The 25,661-nt window shown below is 39.2% G+C and overlaps 1 protein-coding gene across 5 annotated transcripts; it reads right to left on the bottom strand.

Moving 5' to 3' along the window:
* Positions 1 to 2,766: 2,766 nt before the first annotated feature.
* On the bottom strand, positions 2,767 to 19,317 carry zdhhc3a (zinc finger DHHC-type palmitoyltransferase 3a). 5 transcript variants are annotated; one of them, XM_069537343.1, is made up of 8 exons: positions 19,036 to 19,317; positions 17,491 to 17,575; positions 16,106 to 16,565; positions 14,529 to 14,653; positions 14,189 to 14,285; positions 13,852 to 13,933; positions 11,365 to 11,495; positions 2,767 to 3,233 (listed from the first exon to the last, which is right to left on the bottom strand). In XM_069537343.1, the coding sequence occupies exons 3-8, from the start codon at positions 16,445 to 16,447 to the stop codon at positions 3,000 to 3,002; spliced, it is 1,011 nt and encodes a 336-aa protein (XP_069393444.1). In that variant the 5' UTR covers positions 16,448 to 16,565; positions 17,491 to 17,575; positions 19,036 to 19,317; the 3' UTR covers positions 2,767 to 2,999. The 5 variants fall into 5 exon arrangements, with proteins under 5 accessions (XP_069393444.1, XP_019946540.2, XP_019946542.2 ...); XM_020090981.2 differs by lacking the exon at positions 17,491 to 17,575 and having other exon boundaries at positions 19,036 to 19,316; XM_020090982.2 differs by lacking the exons at positions 2,767 to 3,233; positions 17,491 to 17,575 and adding an exon at positions 6,490 to 7,410 and having other exon boundaries at positions 19,036 to 19,316.
* Between the last annotated feature and the right edge of the window lie 6,344 nt (positions 19,318 to 25,661).

Genomic DNA, 25,661 nt, shown 5'->3' with positions numbered 1-25,661 from the left:
ACTTCATCACTTCCCTCTGTCTCTCTGTCCCCCCACACCTGTTTATTTATTTATTTTGCCATGCCATCATGTCAAAGTGTCACTTTTGTCCTCCCATAGTCCTTCTGGCTCGACTACCATCACCATTGTTATCATTAATTACAATAACTCAGTAATTCATTAATATATATAATCCTGTTGTAGATCACTACACTGTTATTGTTATAGTCAGCCCTGATACTGATGTTGCCCAATTGTTCCCGGTCTCTCTCTCTCCACCTCATCTCTCTCTTCTCTCCCCTGCTTTCCACCCATCTCTCCTTTCCTCCCCCCTTACTTTTCTTTCCTCACCCCAACCGGTCGAGGCAGATGACCGCCCACATTGAGCCTGGTTCTGCCAGAGGTTTCTCCCTGTTAATGAGGGAGTTTTTCCTCTCCACAGTCGCCTGTGCTTGCTCATTGTGGGAACTGTTAGGTTTCTCTACATTAATATTGTTTTAAGGTCTTGACCTTTAAATGTAAAGTGCCTTGAGATAATGTAAATTATGAATTGGCGCTATATAAATAAAATTGAATTGAATTGAATAAGGGGTGGTGCAGCAGGCAGGACACAACATATAAATTGTGGCATGATTTATTTTACAGTATAACGTGACCCACGCAAGATGTATGCTCACAATAGAAGTTTTTTTTTTGTAGTACCTAGACAGTAGTATGTCTTTTCGGGGAAAATTGTGCTGGGGTTAAATTCCAAAACTCAGTATCAGACCCATGTACAGTATGTAGCTTGGCAGCAGGGGGTGCTTTGTTTCTCCCCAGCTACCCTTTTTGCAAGCGCACTCGTTTCCTCATTCAACAGAATGAAGCTGCAACCTAATGGGAGAAAACTGTGTCGCTGGTCTGAATTTTCTCTTTTGTCTTCAGGTCAGAAAAATTAATAACTTGCACACCGTTGTATACATTCCACTCAGTTCATGTGAGACATGAGTTTGAGAAGTGAATGTGCTGACTTGTTTAGTGTTTGGTGGAGCATTGAGGAAATTGTTTCTGCCTCATATTATATGCAGCTAAGAGGGCGCTGAAGAGGAAATTGCAAGCTTACAGCTCATGTTAATTTACCATACCCAGTAAGAGACTGGGGTGCACTTGTTTATGTACCAGGAAACATGGCGGGACAGAATGTTTGTAAGTATGAAAATGTACACTGTAAATGGTGAAACTGCTACCTCAGCTGAAGACTGAATGGATGTTTGTAAGCCTTTTGTTCTCAATGTGAATTCAACCGACAGAAAATGTTGATTTAAAGACATAGTAAAGAAGAGAAGATAATTTAGTTTACCCTGTTTAATGAATATTTGCACTTATTTTGAAAGAGTATATTTGAATGAGATTCATATTTTGGAAAATAAAGATTAAACAGAGTGAAGTTGCAACGTAACGGGAGAAAACTGTGTCGCTTGTCTGAATTTTGTTTTATCTTCAGACAAAAATATCTGTCTTCCGGGTCTCAGCCTGAGACCTGTATCAATATCAACACCAGCGTTGGCCCTTATCACCAAAAACTCTTTTGACATTTTTGTCTGTCTCTTCTATGTGTATGAAGACACATCATCAACCCCCCCACTCGCTTACGGATGGTCTTCTGCTATTTTCTAATCTGGCCTCATCTGGAGTTTCTGCTGACTTTATACAAGGGAGCCAGACAGAGAAAGTCCACAGAAACTCCAGAGGCTCTCACCTGGACATTTACATTCACACGTGGATAAACTCTATAGGATCTCTGGAGGTCAGTGCATTTCTGAAGGCAGCTTTACTGTGCGAGTGATGTTCTCCTGAGACTCAATGAGGTCTGCAGCCTCTCTGGCATCATTTCATCAGATAGTTTTATATTATAGTATTATATATAAACTGCAGCTGGTCTTGCAGCAGGACTTTACAGTTCATTAGATTTGCTCTTCAGGCCTGATCTACTAAAGGTTTGCACTTGAAAAAAATGTGTGCAAACTTGATTTCACCCACAAAAAAACATGATCTACTAACAGTGTGCACTGAGGACTGTGTGCAGAATAACATGCACTGTTCATTTGGTACATTTGCCTTAATGTCACACAAGATATAGCACTGACCAGGTGCCTGGTGTGCGCTACAATGGCCCAAGTATCGCACCTGAGTGCTCGTGCCAGAGGACACATGCAAAATTATAAAAATTAAGTTCATGAGGGAAAAATGGAAATAGCGCCAGGGTGGAGGGTTTGTGGGGAATATTCTCATTTACATATTGACATAGATTTGGTCGATGTACAACCGAGTGCTAGGGTCCTTTTCTCTGGACCCTCGTTCTTTTCAAACACACACACACTCCTGCAAAATATTGATCAGAGGCATTTCTTCCACCAGCACCCCACCTGTTTTCCCAGCTTTTATTATGATTATTATTATTTTTTTCTTTTGTTCTTCTTCCTATGTCCTGCCATCGTCTCTTAATTTCATCCATTTTTGTTTTACCCACAATATTTACTTTCTTGCAGATACTCTCCCATATGGCGCTTCTTTGAGTTATATTATATACATGTTTGTTTGCCTCTTCCACTAACACCTCCAATTCCATGGCATTAATTTTCATTTTGAGCTTGCGGTCCCTCTGCTCGCCGTAATGCTCCATGGCGTAAACCAGTAACACATGCAAAACACTTATTTAAATAACACTGCCTCTACCATGTTTGCACCTGTTATCATTTGCGCAATTATTTTTAGTAGATCACCTGCAAAACGACCACCAACCAAATGTGCAATCTGTTATAGTTTATTTGGGATCTTAGTAGATCAGGCCCTTGAGAAAGGACATTTATAAAAGTACATTTATAAAAGTTCACACACACATTATATTAAACGCATTATATCCTATATATTATATATTCTAATATATATATGTAAATAAAATTCAGATAGGTGCTTTCTTCATTAGAAAACGTTGGAAACCAAAAGAGATCTTCATGTGCCAATGGAGCAGCTCTTTTGGACTAACAAAAAATAAGTTCTCCAGTGCTATAGTTGAGTGATATCTCTATGATGTCATCCTCGATTATTTCCCCTTGTGGGGTGATGTTGTGCTCTGGAGGACTCTTCTTGCAGTTCAGCCCTGTGAACGGGCTGCACCAGGACAGGGAGAACGGGCCTCCAAAGGCCATCTGCATGGCCTCCCAGCAAGGCACTTTCACCCACTTCCCTGTTTCGCCCTTCAGACGCTCGATTCCCTGGAGAAGACACAATGAGTCTATAAGGTGAAGGGAGCTGAGCCACAAGGACTGACTGTGAACCATCTACATACAATTAATCACACATGACACAGATGACGGTAGTAAATAACTGCAGCAACAAAATATGGTTTAGAATGTAGGCTAGGTTCTCAGACACATGTGAAACTAACCACTTAACGACTAAACGTAGCATTGATAATTAATTTATTTAACAGGCATAAAAAGGGCTATAATACAAATTTGCTACATGTATGTTGAAAATAATTTGTTCATAAATTTATTCTGTGTTTCCACTTTGGCCAAGAGCAATCCTGTCCTAGAATGACTACACTGAAAAAAATGAGGGACAAAATTTGTAGTTTCAATGGTCCAATATAAAAGTATGCATTACAATAAAGAATCTTGATCTGATAAGGGTGCTAGATGGTTTAAAGGGATCATTACAGATGTTGCAATTGGGGAACATGAACGTCTGACCCAAATTTAACAGTAATCAACCCATAGGTTTCATTCAAAATATCCTCCTCATGAAGGAGTTACTAGCATTTATTCAAATATATAATTTGATATACCACTTGTGGTCTGTCATTGCTAAGAAAGAAAGGTTTTGAAGGAAGAAGGAATTTTTGAGGAATACTAAGATGATATTTTATTCAAATTCAGATAACCGCTGTTAAAATATTCTAAATGATAAAGGCTTGAGTTGTAGGTCTTTTAATTAATGTACTGTTCATCACTGCTGCCTTATGTAATGAAGCTAACATAAAATTGAGGAAGCAAGTTGAAGGTTTCAGTATGTTGCAAGGGCTGTCTTGTAATGAATTAGAACAAAGTAATATTATTATAATGGCCCTTTAAGATCACTACCTGATTTATTTCTAATTTAGACCAGAATTAATTCTAAGCTTTTTTAAGAATTATGCCCAACATTTATTCAAAGCACAAAACTGCTCACATGCACTTTAAAAATAAGTAATAATGGGATCAAGAAACCATATAAAATATTTAAAAATATAGTAGAGACTTCATAGAGCTGACTCATTCATAAATATGTTTGATTGAATCTGAAACTGCAAAAAAAGACAAGTAATAAGAAGTGCACTTTGACCTCTTGATTGAAATCAGCATGCTTGTGATGTGTTAAGCTTGATGGAAAGTCTAACATGAGCTCTGATCCAAGCTTACCTCTGTCAATGTTTAAAGAGCTCTGTGCTTCAGATAGCTTTTGGCAGAGTGCATTATCAACCAAAGCAAATGCATGAGCGTGGAGAGAACATTGGGGGATTACAAACAGTTGGAGGAGAATAAAAGACAGAAGGGAAATTTAACAATGAGTGAGAGGTAAATGAGTTTGTGGGGGAAAGTAATAATCAATTTTTTAAAACATTATTTGAATATTGAAAAACACAGCTGTTCACAGTCAAAGTGAAACTATTCAAATAAAGTGAGCAAACTGTTTTTGCATTTCAACTGAGAAGCATTTATTCTCTGCTGGAAATATCTCCAGGATATTTGGAAATAATTCAAATTTCTCCACAGCGGCCCCCCACCAAAAAAAAAAGATTCACACAATATCATGTGAATAAAAAACAGAGGAATGAAATGCAGAGGGCAGTTCCCACAGGTGAAATTCTTAAATAAGCTCATAAGCTCTATGCAGAAGTTTTGTACACAGCTTCTCTTGAACAGGATTTAATACTTTTCTCCAGCAGAGATAATTGTATAGCTAAACACAGAGAGAGAGAGGGACAGACAGAGAGAAAGAGATCTGTGTTACTGCAACAGTCCAAGCTTTTCTACGAAAATACAAAAAAGGGGAGAATACGGATACTGCAAGTGGACATTTGTATTTTGCACAGACAAAGCCATTTCATTTCCGTAATTAACAGTGCAACAATGATTCAACAAAACGAGCAAAGCAGGCTGGAAAACTGATTTTGTTTGATGGGAAAAACTAAAACAACAAAAAGAGACATTTTTATCATTAATCAAAATGATTTACAGCTGTGGATGAGGCGGCGGCTCAGGGAGCACCTCTAGCTGTGCCTGGTGGGTATTTGACAACTGTCACAGAGGGAGACAGAAATGCTGCACACAGGATCGGGTTAGACGTCCTCTGAGAGCCATAGACAAAAGAACGGAGCGAATAGCCAGCCTGTGTCCAGCATGAAAGAGATTTTTAAACACAAAGTTATGTGTCCAGTGTGCTCCATACTGAGAAAGTTGACCGTGGTAACCTCTTGGATTACAGCAGCCTTCTATGAGTTTTTCTTTTCATTGCTAGGGTAAGACCTTATTTCATAAATGCTGTGTATTCTAAATTGAGATGGATCAATCTGAAGTGAGGCATCAAAATCAGCGATCTCTCTGATGATCATTTATGTAGATGTGACCTATCTATATTAAATAGTTTCATATACCTCTATTTTTGCTGTCAGTTACAGCCATTCAACGTTTAATGATATTTTGCAGTTGTGAACATGTCTGAGCAGAGAATCTCCCACTGTGTTGTAAATGTGTCAAAGAAAAACTCAGGAAACCCAAATGTCTTAAAAACAGCTTATGTAATCTGAGCAACAGCTCAGAGTCATGGCCGTTGTGCAGTTTTCATGTATAGAGAACACAGCCCATCAATCTCTCACTGCATAGCCACACTCACTAAACTGAAACAAGGCCCAACAGTGTTTATGATCCCTGGCTTCCTGAACAGGAGTTGCTGTCACTGAAACAAACACGGCAAACTCCTGATATACTGTATATATTTTTTGTATAGTTTTTTTGCTAAATAATAGATGTACTTAAACGCTGTTTTTTTGAACAATGTTTGATGCTCAATCAGTGTAAGAACGGGTTTTCTGGGCAGAGGCCCTGTCACACCTAGTAATAACATCCATCATGAAAGATTCAATCACAAGTGGAGAGTGTTAAATACGTGTCACAATTTACATAAATGCATAAATATGTCTCCTGTGACCACTTGCATTAAGATCTCTCTTTCCCACTCTAAATGCAACTAATTATATACATTGTTTTGGTTCACATTTTTACCCAGGCTGGATATGCAGATGTGACTGCGTCTGTGGGTTGGTGTGAGCAAGTGAGCAAGAGGTAGGGAGGAAGAGTCTGGAGGGGTTGAATTAATCTCATGTAGCTGTGATGTGTTTATCAATTCAAGGAAAACATCAATCCTTATGTCAGTTATTATCAGTGTTGATATTTTTGCTGTTGCTTCAGACAAATGTACAGGCACTGAGTGTAAAAATGTTAGATTCTTTATTAAATTTTAAAATTTAAACTCATTGTGAAACTGTCGTAGCTAAGATGAGTATGCAACCCTTCCTATGTGGCCCAGAATGCATTTGCTCTCATATAGCAATAAAAAATTGATCACATGCTTCCCAGACCACCTCCACAGTTGGCTTGAGTGATCAGATCTTAGGATGCATTTAGTCAGTCAGTGGCATCATCAAAATGATGTGAGGTAAAATAGTTGCAGCGGCCTTATGTCACTTTGAAAAATTCACAAAAATTATTTATCACTTACCTCTTGTATGTAGTTTGTGATGTTTCTGAACTTTAAAAAAAGCAAATTATATTTATTGCCAGAAGCAATGTCCTGTTTGTTGTTTTTTTTCTTCTTTGGCAGTAAACGTAATATATTAAGGGAAAGGTGGTTAAAAAAAAAAGAAAAACCTGAAATAATGTCTAAAGGGAAAGCAAGAAAAGACTGAAAGAGACACACAGAGAGAAGGTCAGAAAAAAACAGATTAATCACAGTGTTTGCAAACAGGATACATAAACTGAAAGTTTCTTTTTCTCTGCGACTTAACAACACAAAACTGAAAGTATGGCGCACTTAGTTTGGCAACACAAAGAGATGAGAAGCTGTCCATGATCCAGAGTAAACCGTGTTCAGCATTGGGAGCAACAAAACGGCAAATGTCTGCTCTGTGGGGTTGGACCGTGCCTCCCACATTGTTTCTGACACAGCTGCCTTGTTCCCTGTGCTGAGCTTTCACACCACATACTGGTATGTCTCAGCCTTCCCATGGTCAGGTGTGGAGAAGGGACTAAACCACAATAAGGAGAAAGGGTGTCCGAACACTGCCCTCATGTTCATCCATTTAGTTTTTTTAGCCCATCTTCTCTCTTCCTTTTTCAACTGCTCTATACCCTGAAAACGAAAGATAACCAAACTTCAGTAGGTGTGCTTTTGAGACCCTGTCAATAAATCAAAATCAAAATATCACTTCATTCAAACAGCCAAATATGAGGAAAGGGAATAATAAATTATCCTAGTCTTAAAACCATCTGAGCAAAGAACCAAGTAATTCAGCCCTCAAGTGATTTATTTATCTACAAGGATACTTCTGTTCACTTGGGGGGGTTGTGTCTTAGGAGGTCCAGCAGGTCATCCAATAACCATAAGATCCCCGTCTCCATGTACCTTGGGCAAGCTACTAAACCCCAAATTGTCTCTGTAGGCTGTGCTGGCAGTGTACGATTGATACATGATAGCCAAGTGCTGCACATACTGTAGATGCACTGTGTGAATGCGTGTAAATGGGTGTATGACAAAACTGTACTGTGAAGAGTTTTCAGTGACACCACGACAATAAAGCTATAATACCTTTTCTGGATAGTTACCAAATACATTAGTAATTTCTCGACTAAGGCTGGGTATGGTCAGTGATTTCCCAAATCGATTCGATTCAGATTCACAAGGTCTTGATTTGATTCAATTTTCATTTCGTTCAATATATGGATTCAGTTCAGGATATTTCATTGGAAAATACCAATTGTAATTGGATATGACAAATATTCTTAGAAAATTTAAGCTGTAAATTGTACAAGGAAACCTCTCACTTGGTGCATTATAAAAAATATTTAAGGCTCAGTGTGTAGAATTTAGCAAAATCTAGTGGTGAAGTTGCAAGTTGCAGCTTAATACCCCTCACCTCACCCTCCCCTTCCAAACATGAAAGAGAACCTGTGGCATCCTTCAGTTATCATAACAACTAAAGTTTAGTTTGTCCAGTCTGTAACTGTGAAAAACAGGCAGCCTCCATAGAGAGGATCAGCTCCCAGTGTAAATATAACGTATTTAAACAAAGGGCTTATTTTAAGGTAAAGAAAAGAACAATTTGTACAATTTAGATGAAAAACACTAGTGAAAAAATTACTAGAATTATTAAAAGTTCAATTTCTGCCAATAGAACCCTTTCACCTAAATCTTACAAACTAGACCTTTAAGGCAGGCCTGTCACACACAGCAATTTTTGTTAGACAATATATTGACCCAGAAATTATTGCAATAAATGACATTTTGTCATAATTTTGAAACCCTTTTATACCCACACAGGAGACTCTGACAGCGTACAAAGCAACCGGTGCTTCTGCCCTGATCCTAAGGGTCTAATCGTTTTGGATTGGCAGTCCATCATGGAAACCCTGTATTCCACTTTCTGCTACTGTTTGACACATGTTTGACACATACTGCCTCATTCACATCAACAAGCTCTCCACTCTTATCTCTGCTTCACTCTTCACGTTTGTCTGTCTGTGTGTGTGTGTGTGTGTGTGTGTGTGTGTGAGAGTAAGTATAAACTCCGCCCCGCTCTCAGACATGACTCGCTAAAATGCACATAGACAGACCAGCTAAAGATTAGGTGCACTGTTACAACCAAGGACAATTTTTAGTTGCACTTCACAGATTTTTGGTCACATGTGAGCACTTTGGAGCCTTTGCGTATACATGTTTACGTTTATGTGACTATGGTTGGAATACTCCATGTCTTTTTCATCATTGTATATAAAACGTGGTATTATAATATATATAATTATTATTCTTGCCTTTTCAGAGTATTCAGGTTATCGTAATCAGAACATGTCATTTACTTAGTGGTTTCTTATTCAGGCTATTGTCTTAATCAAGTTTATAGCAGCATAATGGTGTACATGTAGTATGTCAAATACCTCTCAATTAAAAAAAGATAGGGCTGAGAAAAGATTGAAAGAGACTGTCTCCCTCCCTCCTCTTACCCCCTCTCTTTATTTAAAAAAAAAAAAAAGTGTTGGTGAGTATGTTTAAATATAATATGCATTAGAACCAAAATACCTAGAACAATAATTAAAAGCATTTATTTGCAGTCACAAGTGAAAATGTATGCTTAAGAAACCTGAGTTGATTCAGCAAAAACAGACTCAGCAAGTGTACAATTGAGTGACTGTACAATTTGTGATACAGAGAAAAATACCAGCAGCTAAATAGATGAAGAAAGTGAAGCAGGAAACATTGCAGACGACGACGGAAAACAGAATCGGAGAAGCAATACATTCCACATCCATTGCAAGAGTAGCGGAGGTTTATGTACGGTACATGTCTCTCTCACTCACTCCCTTTCCCCGGCCTCAAGTGATGTGCAGGCCCGGCGGCTTGTTTGCCGTTGTGGGGTCAGTGCAAGACCCTAAGCGTCAGGAGGTTAGTCGGGCTGCCGTGGTCGACGGAGGTCGAGCAGTTGTGCTGGTAATGATCCTTCTGCAGGTTCACCTACGGAAACCTTGTTACGACTTTTACTTCATCTAGAAAGTCAAGTTTGATGGTGTTCTCAGCACTCCGCCAGAGCCGTGACCGACTCCAGCGGGGTCAATCCGAGGACCTCACTAAACCATCCAATCGGTAGTAGCGACGAGCGGTGTGTACAGAGGACAGGGATTTAATCAACGCAAGCACATTCTCCATCCATTTATTCCCTGTCAAACATTTTCCAGGTTTTGCCAAGTTATCAAAAGAGGCATCGTGTATCATTGAAGTTAAAAATGAATTTTTACTTCTGTACCTAAGTACATTTCAGAGCCTGTACTTTCTTACTTTTACTTGAATAAAGGAGCTGAATCAGTACTTGTAAATAGACAAATGCAAGCTTCTTACTTTTTAGCTGAAGGACAACACAACTTTATTCTTGATATGAATTTGTTTTATTAGCTGTATTTAACTAACTTTCACACAACAAGCTGGTCAAACTGACTAATGACTAACTCCTCTGAGACTGAACGAACGCAATCTCTGTTCATGATCCATGTAGAATGGAAATAAAGGAGCAGTTCTTGTACTGAAGACTGTTGTCAACCTAACATTTCAGTGGATATCAATATATCAGGAATCTAATACAGTTTAACAAACTGTATGAGCAGCACAGGGAAGTCCTGCACCATACTAATAAGTTTTTGTTTTAAAACAGCGTTTTAAAACTGAATCAATGTCCGTCCACACAAGTGATTTGGCTTTGTATCACATGTAAATGTAAGGGTCTCTGACCCACATATTATCCTTTCTTCTGAGCCATTTGTTCTGCCTCCTTCACAAGTTCTTTGAGAGCATTCATCAGCTTGGAGCCTGAGTCCTCTGAGCCATAATAATCCCTGTCCATACTAACACACCTGAAAATGCGAATCAACTGACTATTCACGTACATTAGGCATGTGGGAGTAGGTGTTATCAAGAGGCAGATGTTCACTGTGAATAAGGAACAGCAGTAGTGCAATAGATAGAAACCAAATCACATCATGTCTACATCACAATCTGGAAGTTTTCAAACTAAAACAGGGCCAGCTCCAAACTGGTGATTTGTTTTCAAACAAAAACGTAGTTGTGTGGATGCGGCCTCACGCTACAAAGGGAGAAACATCACTTAACTGCAATGGTGTGAATCAGGGCTTTTCAAAGTGTGGGGCGCGCCTCCCCTAGGGGGCGCCAGAGTTATTCGGGGGGGGGCGCGATCGTGGTGATGTGACGTATTAAAAAAGAAAATGTGATGTGTTAAAAAAAGCACAGATGTTTGAAATGTGTAAAAAAAAAAAAATGATGTTATAAAAGTACAGATATTTGAAATGTGTACAACAACCATTTTTGAAGTATAAATGGAACATTAAGTATGGCAACAGCAAAAAATGTGGGGGGGCTAACTCTAATCCCAGAGTTTGAAAACCCCTGGTCTGAATTAAAAGTGAAAGGTCAAAGATGTTAATCTTTAAACAGAGGGTGAATGTATCATGGAGAACATCGGAAAAGTAGCAGGACGTAAAAATGGATAGGAGGGGAGTGTTGGTCACTCAACAGGTCACTTACTGTCTCATCGGTACAGATGGAATGGACTTGGGTGCCGAACATCACAGAGGTGAAGATGAGGAAGAGGAGACCCTCAAAGCACAAGAGTATGAGGAGGATGACTGTTGCTGGGGGAGAGAAGGAGCTGCACTCTGGGGAGGCGGAGGGACAAGGAGAATGAGAAGTGAAAGGGCAAAGACGAGGATCATATGAAGAACCTACATTAAGATCAAAGAAACTACAGTTACTTTACTGTTGAACTACAAGTGTCAATACAAGAAGGAGGCTAAGGTTTTCAACTATTCAGTCTAAAGCCACACACAGGAAAAGATAATTATTGTTAAATAACTACTCCTGCTCCCGTGGTCAATACAACATCAATACTCATTACATCCATGTTTTGAAAGACAACACAAATAGCCTATGATAATGACGATAGCGCAGCACCGAACCAATCATGTGGCTGGAATAGAGTAACAGCCACATGATTGGTCAGGTTAGGTTGCACAGACCATAGAAGTAGCAGCCGGGACCAGCACATGGGCTCTTGGAGAGAGATGTGGACATTTCTGATTCTCAGATGCATCACGATGCGGACGTGGACAGGACTGACTCACATTAAAGATCCAGTCATCTTGTACTATCTGAGTCTGCTTCCTCCTCACTCCCCCTGCGCTCACTTGACACTACCAATAAACCATCATTGATCAGAAGTTATTAGGACACGTACAGCACTGCTGTTTACTTTGTGTTTGATTCGCTTTAAAGTTGTAGCATGTTTAAACCTGCTACACATCAAAAGACTTAACATGACGCGCAGAGCCAGGACATCAGGGTTAAAGTGACCTGAACAATCCTGATTAAATGATCCGACATCATAATAACTAAATACCTGTGATTATCAGTTTGTGCGTGTAGAGGGACATACAGAAGCAGACGCACGCACGCACACTCCTGAAGACAGAAGAGAAGTTCTTCCCACAGACGATGGGGCAATGCAGTGTTTTAACTTCTTTGTTGTAGAAGAATCGCCCCAAAATGCCCCGTTTATCATCCAGGAACATAAATTTGAATTCAGCAGATTTTTATAAATGTGATTATCGATTCATGTGAAGGACAGAGATGAGCGCACGCACACGCACACGCACACACACACACACACACACACACACACACACACACACACCTCTCACTTGTTGACCTGTGCAGAGTAATGTGCCTCAGTGCAGTGGTGCTGACTTGATTTGTATTGTGATATATAGATCGATATCAGAAAAAAGTTGCATAATAATGTTTGTGAGATGAAGCCCTGATTCTAAGCTCCTACCTTGACAAATCGTGCTCAGTTTTTATAACATCAATAAAGCAAATGCTGAATTAACTCTCAAATTTACAATCAACTATTTATTTAGTGCATCTTATTAAAAAAAATGTTTTAATCTGGGGTCAACCAAAGTGGAATCGGGCATTGTAAACAGACATTGTAAACCAAATACAAATAGTAACACATTTTTTTAAATTGAGATCTAAGTGAGTCAAACAGGAAATTGCAATGAAAACAGAATGAAAGTCTAAGGGTACTTCTTTATGAGTGGATAAACTTTCTTTCTATCTTCAACCACAATTACAATAGTAACAACTAGACACTAGGGATGCCACTGTGAAGAAATGTTCCCACTGGGTTATAAACTTCTGACAAGAATATCAGTGGGACAGACATGTCAGACTATTTGAGTTTGGCGGAGGTACAGTATGTGCTCTGCCATTCTCGTCTTTCTTTTTGTCTGAGTAAATAAGTGACAAGGTATCTTCACATCTTAAAACAAATATTAGTTTTTCCATCTCCTTTTGAGGTGAATCCATACAAATGTACTTTCTGAATGAACAAAAATGATATTTGGCATGTGTAAGACATGACTTTGATTTTTTTTTATTTTGGTTGCATTTACATGCAGGTGGACATGGAGGAGGACTCTGGTTTGATATATACATTTTCCTATGATATATTGTTTTTTCAATGACAATGGTTATTGTTGTATATATAATTTTGTAAGGCTTGATCATATTCATTATCATGCTTTATATCTACAATTACTGGTAATTTTGAACTTTCCGTATATTAATCTTTCCTTTTTCACCTGAAAATGAAAACTGAAAAAATGTGATTGGGTGGCTGACCTGTGGCCACTCTATTTAAGATGGCTTCTCATTATTGAAATATGTTTGCCTGATGAAGTTCTAGTACGGAAATGTTTCAGCATGTTGGAGCTCTTTTCAAAGTTTTTGATCAATTTGTCCCTCTTCTACGCACCTGTTTCCCTAAAATGGAGGTGTAATGCATTCTTTAGTTTTTAAGATCTCTAACACCAAAATTATAAATGTTACTTATATTAATTTGTATTCCAATAAAAGTGTCAGAGAATAGTTAGTGAAATACAACATCAATCTAGGGCACAAATTGCACACAGTGAAGGAAATTATAGGCTATAGAGCTTTAAAAATACTCACTTGTCCAATCATCTTCAAAGCAATAGAGGAAATGGAAGACCACCATGACCAGAGCATGGAGAGAGATGAGTGCAATATACATCTGGGTTAAAAGAGAAGAAAGAAACACAATGAAGGTCAATTCACAGCATACACTGCAAACAAAGTGGTAACCACTGAGGAATCCCTCTCATCTGCATATGTATGGCATTACAACAGCGACTTCTGCTCATTTCCAATGATACACCCTAAAAAAAGCTAATGAAATGTGTTTTTAACTCCAATCTCAGCATCTTCCAACTTCAGAGGCTAAAATTGGTCTTTGACTGAGTAAGATACCTTGTCACTGTGAACTTACTGTGAAAAGCACAAAGTATTTTTGGTTGTTCTCCCCAACACAGTTATTGACCCAGGGGCAGTGGTGGTCCATCTTCCGTATACAGCGTTTGCAAACACTGTGGGAAAGACAGCAAGTTGCACATAAAGCGGAAAAAGGAATTTATCAAAAATAAAAGGCAAAGTGTGAACTACAACATTAGTAGAAAGGCACAAGATTCTGGCAGGAGCAATATTCTAAGGTTGAAATTTCTGATAACAGTGTGCACTGTACAAATAGACAGCAGCTGTAAACATGGGACTTTACTGGGTGTGTAAATATATAACATTGCAATGAGCATATCACATCCTCTTTGCCCTACCTGCAGTGGTGTGCTCGGTCAGGCTTGATACTGCTGCACTTTGGACATTTGTAGACCACCTGCCCTGGTTTCAACTGAAGGCTTTCTATGTATTCCTTAGTAGCATTCCCTTTTGGTACCGTCCCCTACCAGGAAACATCACCACACTGAAGACTTGAGTGTAAAGTTTGGCTTATTAGTCAAAATAATGAACAATTAAGGCTAAATATACTTTAATATTGACATTTTGAATTGCCTATCTATGCATGCATTCTTGACATTTGTTCAACATTCATTACTGACATGTTCTGTCCAATTGAAGATGATATAAAACAAAATACATTTATTAGACATGCACATCCTCATCCTCATGCAGACCCTAATACTTTCTCTGCATTCAATGTACACGCAAGGACAAAAACAAACTATGATGCCTCATGAGTTGTTTGTGTCATTTGATACCACACAGAGAGCTTTATAAACTCGATTTCTTCTTCTACTGTATTTATGTATCCCAAAAATGTACTCTGAAAAAAGTTCAGCGAGAGACCAGACCACATTTTGAGTTAAAACAAGACAGTTTGTAAACTAATTTTCAAATTGTGTATAGAAACCCTTAAGTCATTATTTTGTCTGTCATTACCAGTTGTTCCACAGATGTAGCACATTCACTGAACTCTCCCTGGTAAAATCATTCCACTACATTAATTGTTTGTTGAGGATGTCTGCGACAGGTACGGAAAGCTGAGTCAGAGTGAGACAGGGGTCGTATGCTCATTCATAACATAATCTTCTGCCTCCTACTTAGAAGTGGAGAATTTACAACTCATAGTAACTTATTAGAATGTTTAACGTAAAATGTATTTAGCACTTATTTGTTCACAAGGTTGGGCAATATGCTAAAGTTTTGCAATAGGCCAGTTTTGATTGACGATATGTCTTATTGCGGATGTGTGTGTGTGTGTGTGTGTGTGTGTGTGTGTGTGTGCTTGTGCATGCCGGTGTCAGCTAATGCATGGAACAGCTTGTTGCAAGAAGAATACAAAATAACCTAGTTGGGATTATTTTGGCTTACATTTTCAGATGCAACCGGCATGCTTAAGGATGTTAGTGAAGTAATTTGTCAACATATCAATATATGGCTACTGAGAAGCTAAAGATAAGTTTAAACTGTAGCAGGTCAGAGACATCTGTGTGTGCATGTCAACACAAGCTGGAGAGAAAAGTGAGCAAGCAGAGTCAGGATGCACTGAATGAAGGGACAAATATATATTTAAAATAATAAGCAATGAGTGTCAGTTTCTTTGTAAATCATTTGACATGACAAATCGTGCAAAAATAACAACTGATGATGGACTCAGCCATTTTAGATAGACGTTATATTAAAGACGTTATATACGTCCAATCGCCCAACCCTAATAGCTCAGAGGGTGAGTAAATTAGATTAACACAGAAACCCTGAACATCTCGTCAAAACAAAAATCTGGCAGTTCAGTAAAGTGTTACTTGACAGATAAAAAGAATCATTGAATACCCAAATGACAAAATTCTTATTTGGGTACAGCCCCAGAAACTACCCCCAAAAAGGCTCAACTTACAGGGTCGGTACACATGGCCCTGAGGTGTGAGGCGAGGGCTAGGAAGGCCAGAGTGTTGAACAGGGTCCCGTTCACAATGCTGTATGTCAGACTCTTGGAGGGCAGCAGCATAACAAACAGCACCACAAACTCAGCATACAACACCAGCAGCCAGGTGATGACCGCGCACACTATGCCGCAGACATCCCAGATGAACCACATGGCAGAGGCAGAGGAGGAAGTGATAACATCTTTGGAAATGGGGATGCACTGCTCAGCCGGTAGGCAGTTGACTCCTGCCCCATCCCTGGCATGCCCACGCCCATGCTCTACGTCCCTGTATCTATGCACTGGGCTCTTCATCCTTCATCTAAACTGCCTGCTGATGCTGCTGCCGGAAACACTGCGTCTTCAGACCCCAGTCACCACATACTGATGGCGAAGAGCAGGAGGGTCCACAATTTGTATCTCTAGAGAATTTCTGAGGGGGAAAAAAATGTATTAATCCACATGCATTGGTTCTATTAAATCTGTGGGATTAAAATTTACTACTGTTGGATGTATTCCAAAACATATACAGACACAAATGACAGATGCTGCAGCACTGACACAACTTATCGCTTTATCTATATATGTATATAAATAATTGTCATCCATTTTGATAATCAATCATTTAAGATTCTGTAGTTTCAGCTTCTCAACTGTGAGAATTTAGTGAATATATTTTGGATTGTAACTGTTGGTTGAATAAGTTATTTGATGACTTAGAAAACTGTGATGGGCAGTTTTTCGATAATTTAATAGGAAATTAGAGCTGCATGTATGAGTAAATCTATTTATTTATTCTTATGTTCTCCCCATGTCTGTGTGGGTCCTCTCTCTGTATTCCGGCGTTCCCACACAGTCCGAAGTTACACAGGTTCATCGGAGACCTAAATTGCCAGTAGGTGTGAAATTGTGTCTGATCGGTTGTAGGTAAAAAAAAAAAACGTGACTGTAAACTATGAACAACTCTTTGTAGATTTGCAGTCCCGAACACATGTACAGCTTGAAGTAATGAATTGCCATAATGTGTACTAATGCTACACCCGTAATGAAATACATATGGCACAGAAGATTTGTGGATGACATGCAGAACAGAACTGAATGTTCCTGTTCTACCAGAAAACATGTCCATGTAAGCTCACAAATTAAACTTTCTCCCACTGAGCACTAATTTTAACAAACCTCAATCATCCCTTCAACTCTAAAGCCATTTTCAGAGATCACCCGCAGGCAAACGGACTTTCTCCACAGTTGCCTTTCACATATTAACCGATTTTATGATATCTGCGGTTTCATAATGTCACAATTTCATAACCATAAAACAATTGTAAACATTACAATATCTAAATATGATGTTCTACCTCTCGCGAGTCCACTGAAACATTAGTTGAGAAGAGGGAACTGACTTAACAGCTTTATTTCCACCAACTGGACAAAGAACTCCATCTGAGGAGTTTGACAGGGAGAGTAGAAATCCTTGTTACTTTAGGTTTCTGACCAGATCTGCAGGAGCGGTTGACACACACCTCTCTGTGTCACTCTCTCTCCCTCTCTCTCTCTCTTCCTATTAACCAATTATCAATGTAGCTGAGAGTTTAATTCACCTGAGAGGTAATAGTATAATAAGGACATGAAGAATGTGGCTTTAACCAGGGCAGTTTAACTGTTTACTTTTTCACAAGTAGTCAACACCTTCACAATAAAAGTCCCATACAGATAAACTACTAATGATGACAGGAAACACAAATTCACTGACAAACCTTCCATTATATGGCAGCTAAATAAAAAGAGCTTACATCAATTACTTTTCAAAAGCCAAACGTTACACTACATAAACTAACTGGATATTGTTGATGAAAGTAATAATTATTTCAGCTCATTAGCTATATTATTAGCTATATATTCGCTATATGGTTTGTTGTGTGTCTTTTTCCTTCAATAGCATCAATAATTATGAACAATGTGAAACTGTGGTATTTCCGCTGACAATACTTGTGGCACCAAAATTTAATATTGTGACATCCCTACCTGGGAGTTATTAGAAAATAGCAGAGAAGCAAAGTCATTTGTTGATGATCGCTGAGTAATGCGCCTGGATGCAGTGGAACTGCTCAGAGGGGGTCAGAGGGCACAGTAAAGGTTACTTTTTTTTTTTTTTACTACATGTCTTTTTTATTGATAATATATTATGTCAATATAAAACTTTGTGAAATTACAATAGATTGTGTATCAGTAATTTTTTAACATTTACAGTGGTTTGGAAAGGAGATTTTTTGGACTTTTCGAACGAAACCACTGACTCAATGACACACAATCTGGAGATCACTGAGCGGATACTTTGATGACACCACACAAGCAGTATGGAGGCATGTTCTGTTTTTTTCTGTTGTTTTATTACTTCTGAAGGAGGTCACAATTGATTTAAATCATATTGATTCCGCTGCTATGCTGTTTACCCCTGAGATTCCAGAAGTGTTTTGTGGACTCAAATACTTCACCCACCCCTTCATTGGCATAGTGGTAAGTAGAAAATGAGTGAATTTTCATTTTTCAGTGAACTATCCTTTTAATCCTATAAAACCATATCCGAATGAATTTAATGCAGTATGACCTGCTATGCAACAGAGCTCAAATACATGTATTACTGTTGTCATTTTTGCTATTTAAGCAGGCAGCGTTGTCTTAGCCTAGATAAAATAAGAATTTAGTGGCTATCATTAATTGATTAGACAGTTTTCAGGCCTACATATCCACTGAAACCTAATACACACACACAGTACGTTTTAGCTAATGCTACTTGCTCTACAAACCTGTCAGAGTGAGCATTTTCTAACTTGTTCACATATTCCTGTCAGTATGCTTACTTTCAACTGTGAAGCGAGAGACTACATGGACTGTTTAGCTACCTTCACTGGAGATGAATGATCATAATTTCCAGCTGAATCTTATCTGAAAGATGAGCCAGGAATAGCACCCTCCAGCCGATCCCTCTGCAGCCGTTCCGTGATTCCTCCTCAACATGCTGCTCCCGACATTCACAAACAACACCACGTTACATACATATAATATACTGTTGGCAGCCTCGGTAGAGTACGGTTCTCCGCGTATGTTTAACTGGTTGCGCATGGGTAGGTCTAAAACGCATGGTGGTTGTGGGATTCGCGCATGCGTAGAGAAACATCGACCTGCAGAGCCCGACCCGCCTCCTTTTCAGACGTACGCATGCGCCAAGTCTATTGCAGGACACATCGATTTTAAAAGCTTGAATTCATTCAGTTTAATGTAGTTTATTGGTTTGAGTTTCGATTAGGAAATGCTCGAGTTGCAAAAGTATTTTTTTATTCAATGGTTGTTCATGGCCATGCATGTTTATTGGTGGATTTACAAATGACATATGTAACAATATTACAATAAAGGGCACTTTCGCAACAGCTGGTAGCACTCTTGATTTAATCATTTTTCCACCCTATCCTCAAAGTGTTCTTTTTCACTATGTAAAAAATAAAAATAAAAACAATGGGTAGGATAATATACACAATATCAACCTTAACCCCTTCATTGAAGAAAAAGACAGTGTGTTAGAGAAAATTACAATGTCATACAACAGTTTGGGAACCCCTGGTCAAATATTTTTTTTAATACTGTGAATATTGAAGTGAGTAGGATATGAACTGATCTCCAAAAGGCATATAATTAAAAATGAAGTGTATTGTTTTTGTACAAGTTTTTGTACATGTGAGAAGAGACAGCACTGTGCAAATGTTCAGACAGCCCAAGAGATTTTAGCTTTTTTGTTAGTTTGTAATGTGACATGATTAAGAAATAGCAGTAAATGGTAAGAATGAAGGTTAAGTTGAGATCATAAATACACATATATATATGTAACATCATTGAAAAAAACAAAAAACATTGTGAAGATGTTGTGTTGAACATGAATTGTTTGGAGCATTGTAATTCCCCAGCACTACAACAAAGGGCATACTTGACTATACTGTAGTAAGATAATGACAGACAAGTTTAAGTATTAAACCCCCAGCTGGCAAGGCACCCATAACTAGAAAATCTCTCCTGCCGAGACATTTTGAATGGGTGCCTTGTGCTCGTTGCCGACGTTCTGCACAGAGAGACATTTCCTTTAAGAGGAAGGACAGAGAGAGAGAGGACCAATTTCAGAGAGAGAGAGAGCGAAAGACATTTCCAAAAGCTGCTTGATTTTATAATCATGCATGATCCAGGTCGGTGACAGAGAGACTTGACCAATTTCAGAGAGACAGAGAGAAACCATGTTGTAAGGTCTTATCACCATCCATGGCATTTAATTAAAATTCAGCCTCCACCTTCCTGGGAACATTCTGCAACTATTCAGGGGTTTTATTTTGAAAATCCTGACTCCTTCGGGATTCCTGGTAAGGTCTTGTCATCATCCAGGACTTTTATTTTGAAATACCAGTGTCTTTTACGCTTATTGGAAACATTCAGTAACTATTTGGGTATTATATTTTGAAAGCCCAGCCTCTTTTAGGCTTCTTAGGAACATCTGTTAACTGTCTTGGGATTTTATTTTGAAAATCCAGTGTCTTTTAGGCTTCCTGGAAACATTTTATAACTATTTGGGGGTTTTATTTTGAAAATCCAGTGTCTTTCAGACTTCCTGGGAACATTTTGTAACTATTTGGGAGTTTTATTTTGAAAATCCACTCTTTTTCCGGCTCCCTGGGAACATCCTGTAACAAACAAATGTTTACACCTCATATTCAAAATACACAATAGAAAATATGCACTGTATGTTTTAACAGCTAACATTAAAGAAAATACATATACTTTCTCTTGAATAAACTACAACTCAAAATGTGTACTATCTCTACTACACAATTAGAAAGATACATACACTTAGCTTTTGCTTTAACTTTGTCACACTTATCAACGCAGCATTTGTACATTTAACAAACACAATATTCTTTAAACTGAAACATATTCACACTGTTATTTTACTCATACATTACAAAATGAATATAAACAAAACCTGCTTTCTTACTGAACGACGCTGAGCACGTCTCTATGACGCCGTCTACGTGACTCAAACTAGCAAGCATGCTAAAGCAGGACGAACATTTTCATGTTGTTTAGACTGACTAAATTGACTCGCTAAAGTTTCTCTCGACACAGACATTTTATCAGCAGTGTTCATTGTAACATAGAAAACATGTATACTCAGTTAAACATTATTTACAATCATTTTCTTCACCTGAAAGGGGAAATAGAAAGAAATGAAGCAGGACATGATGTTGTTGGCTTCAGGCTCAAACTGTAATGAACGAGCCATCAGCAACATGCCCCCTACAGAACCAGGAAGACCAGAGCAATCAATCAAATCACATCTCTCTACTGAAATAATGGATTACAGACAACTCAAACACCTGATAATTAAACCTGGAGAAATAAAGAGCATCTTAAAATATTATTTAAGTGCATTTTCTCAAAACATCAAAGAAAGAACATTAGAGTCCATTTTAACTGTTGTCTCAACCATTATTTCTTTTAGTGCACATTTTCATATCCATTACACAAGCACCTCCATAGAGTTTCTGGGCATCAACCTGGACTCAAAATCTTTGCAGGCATCTGTCTCTGCCTTCTGACAAAAAAAATCAAAAAATACAACGCATCACTCTGTTCCTGTCAAACTATCTTCTGATGGACAGATGGACCAAACACCAACTACTGTCCCTCCTTGGCCATCACAATTTTTCCATATGCATAATTTCATAAGGGAAATCCTGCCTCTCTAACCTGTTGACCAAAGCTACAGCCGTACCCTTGCTCCATGATAGATTCTTCCTGGATGACGCATGCAAAAAGGAAATGTGCCTTTGGCAACTTTTTCTGTCCTCTTGGAACTGAATTTCATTCAGTCTATGATGACTCCTCACTTATTCAATTCAATTCAATTCAATTTTATTTATATAGCGCCAATTCATAATTTACATTATTTCAAGGCACTTTACATTTAAAGGTCAAGACCTTAAAACAATATTAACATAGAGAAACCCAACAGTTCCCACAATGAGCAAGCACAGGCGACTGTGGAGAGGAAAAACTCCCTCATTAACAGGGAGAAACCTCTGGCAGAACCAGGCTCAATGTGGGCGGTCATCTGCCTCGACCGGTTGGGGTGAGGAAAGAAAAGGAAGGGGGAGGAAAGGAGAGATGGGTGGAAAGCGGGGGAGAGAAGAGAGAGATGAGGTGGAGAGAGAGAGACCGGGAACAATTGGGCACCAATCACTATCAGGGCTGACTATAACAATAACAATGTAGTGATCTACAACAGGATTAGATATATTAATGAATTACTGAGTTATTTTAATTAATGCTAACAATGTCGATGGTAGTTGTTTTTGTCCTGCAGTCCCGGTGCCGGAGTTATCTGAAACGAGATAGAGAGAAGAGCCAGAGGGACTTATGCTGAGGATATCCAACTTCGACAGACGCAGCTCCTTCCACAGGTTTCAGAGGCTATTGCAGAGGGAGATGGTTCACCTCTACTTGGCCCTTAGAGCTTAAATCTCTTGATTCAGACTCCAGCCGTCCATCATCAGTACTTCATGAGACATATCCAATAATCAAAGCTACCATTCTTTTGGGGCATGAATGGACCATTACATTACATTACTGTATTGACGACACACACAGCTGAACCCAAGAGCACGACAACAGACAGTCTCAGTGTGGTCAACGTGGTTTATTCACCAAAAGAGCAGAGAAAACACAGGCAGAGGTCAAAACCAGGATATCAGTTCATACAGCAAACAAATCTGAAGGGACAGGCAAGAAGGGAATCCAAAATCCAAATGAGGTCGTAGTCAGGCCAGAAACTGGATGGCAAGAATACAGAATATAATGCAGGATAGCTAGGGAGGAACACACTAGACAATCTGGTGGAGAGTGAATGAAACTGACCAGTATAAATACACAGATGAACTAATGAGGGAATGGGGAGCAGGTGAGTGTGTGTGGGGAGACTCAGGTGAAGGGAATAATGCCATTATCGGCTTGTGAGGGTGGCTGGATCTGAAATGACAGAGAGAGATGATTAGAAACAAGGTGTAACGTAGTTACACTAACTCTTAGTTTGTTTTTATTTTTATTTTGGTTCCATGTCTCATCACTAACTCTCCTGTCATTTCAGAGCCTGCCTTTCTTCCCTGCCATGCAATCATCTCAGTTGCCTAACCTGGTTTTCCCCGCCCTCCTCCTCACCTGCAGTCCATTTGCTCATTAGTTCCTCAGTATATATTCCAGTCATTTTCACTGCCAGATTGTCTTGTGTTGTATTTTGCCAAGCTCTCCAGTATTTACACTTTTGCCTTCTTGTTCTGACACTGTTTTGCCTTCTTGAACTTCGGAAGATATATGGGGATGCTGTGGAATACATCATCAGAATTAGGTGACAATTGCTCATGTGGCTCTGTTAGCATTTGTATATTGTTCTGGTCTCCTTGATGCATCAAGTCTACATTAAAATCGTCTGCATAAGACATCAGCTGCTGCCTGAGTTCTCCTTTCACCAGCTTCCTGAAAACTTCCATAACATCCTGGATGTAGACTGGACCCAATCCGTTCACAGCACGGTACGCAATACTAGTGTTTTGAAATGGATGTGGGCAGCCACTGGTAACCAATGAAGGGAGCGGAGTAGTGTGAGTGAATTTAGATAAGTTAAAGACCAGTCAAGCTGCTGCATTCTGGATGAGCACCAGCAGTTGGATAGCACTAGCAGGTAGACCAGCAAGGAGGGAGTTGCATTAGTTTAGGCGTGACCACCAGGTTGACCAGAACCTGTGCCACCTTGATAAGGGGACGTATTTTCTTGATGTTGTGCAGCATGTATCTACACGAGCGGGTTGTTGCAGTAATGGGAGGGAAAGTTGACTCTCGAGTGTCACACCAAGGTTCCTAGCAGTTTGGGTGGGGGCTGAGTTGTTGATGGTAATAGTCAGGTCATGGGTGAGAGAGCCTTTTCCTGGAATGAGTAGGAAAGTAGTTCGGTCTTGTCAAGGTTAATTTTAAGGTGTTGTGCAGACATCCACTGAGAGATGTCAGTCAGACAGACTGGTGAAGATCGAGAAGGTTGTTATGGTGAAGATAGGAGGAGAGTTGATTAAACATAGCAGTGCTTTGGAAAGAAAACTAAGAAGAGAGACAGGTCTGTAGTTGTTTACTTTAGATGGGTTGAGGGTGGGTTTCTTCAGGAGAGGGTTTACTCTTGCCTCCTTAAGAGAGTTGGGGAAACAGCCAGTTAGCAGAGAAGTGTAAATGAGATGTGTGAGAAAAAGAAGGTTGGGAGCAATAGATTAGAGAATGTGAGAGGGGATGGGGTCAGGGTGGCAGGTGGTAGCACGGGCGGAGGTTACCAGGGTAAGAACCTGATTGGGAGACGGGGATGAAAGAGGAAAGAGAAGAGGATGAAGATGAAGTGTATGGAAATGTAGGAAAACAGTAGGTGAGTTTGAAAGGACCGGGAAGTCCATACTCATCCACATAACACATAACGATAACACTGCAGTTGTATAGATCTTCAACAAAGGTCTCACCCGGTCTCCAGCCATTATGCAATTCCTGCGCTGACTCACATATATCTCAGCCCCCAGTTCACCTTCAGTGCAGCCCACATCCCTGGTTACCTGAAGCACATCACTGTTTCACTGTTTCGGTTCTCATTTCAGAAATTCAGACTTTTGGCCCCAGAATCGGATACTGATCCCATACCAGTCCCACCGTTTTCAGCCCTAATTTTCAACTAGCTCCACAGTTGGAAATCCTAATTCACGCCTCACAAGAAGCCATCCTTAACAGCTTCGCACCAAGCCGTCTCTCACCCTACTTCACTGGCTGGATTTCTTTCAAGGCATTTCTCACCTCATACCATCTGGATTCTACATATTCATATACCATTACACACATGGTCAGAAGACGCATCATTTATTTCACTGAAATTTTGGAAAGAATACATACATGTACAAGCATTAGCTGTAGACACACTTACTGTAGCATGAATGGCCACATACAGGAGGGATTACTGTTTGTTGATTCCTGCACCAGATTTAACCAATAAAGTTTTGATATAACCAGGTATGAGATAATTCAATTAATTCGTTTTAAAGGGAGTATTAACTCAGGTAGTTGATTGCATTTATCATCATCGCATGTCTTTTAAAGCTGTTGCTTGTTTTAAATATTGTCCTTCAACTGTTAGGGCACATGGGTCCCAAGAAATACAATTTTTTTGCACACATAAATAAACTTGAAACTAAATGAGGGTATCTGTCTTAACAGAGAGAACAAAAATGAGAGGCAAGGAGGGTTAGTGCACTGACTATCCTTGTGCTGACATCATAAATGGACACACTGTCAAACAGGAAAAACACTGAAATGGACTAAAAAACATGTAGCATAGCCTTGGTGAGGCAGCCTTTCAAGGCTACAAAAACAAAGTTCCTTTCCCTCCTATGTGAACACAATCCACTGCCCAAAA

This window comes from Paralichthys olivaceus, chromosome 13 (assembly GCF_024713975.1).
Source record: "Paralichthys olivaceus isolate ysfri-2021 chromosome 13, ASM2471397v2, whole genome shotgun sequence".
NCBI lineage: Eukaryota > Metazoa > Chordata > Actinopteri > Pleuronectiformes > Paralichthyidae > Paralichthys > Paralichthys olivaceus.
The sequence above is the reverse complement of the archived record's forward strand: the minus strand, read 5'-3'. Positions and strand labels throughout refer to the sequence as shown.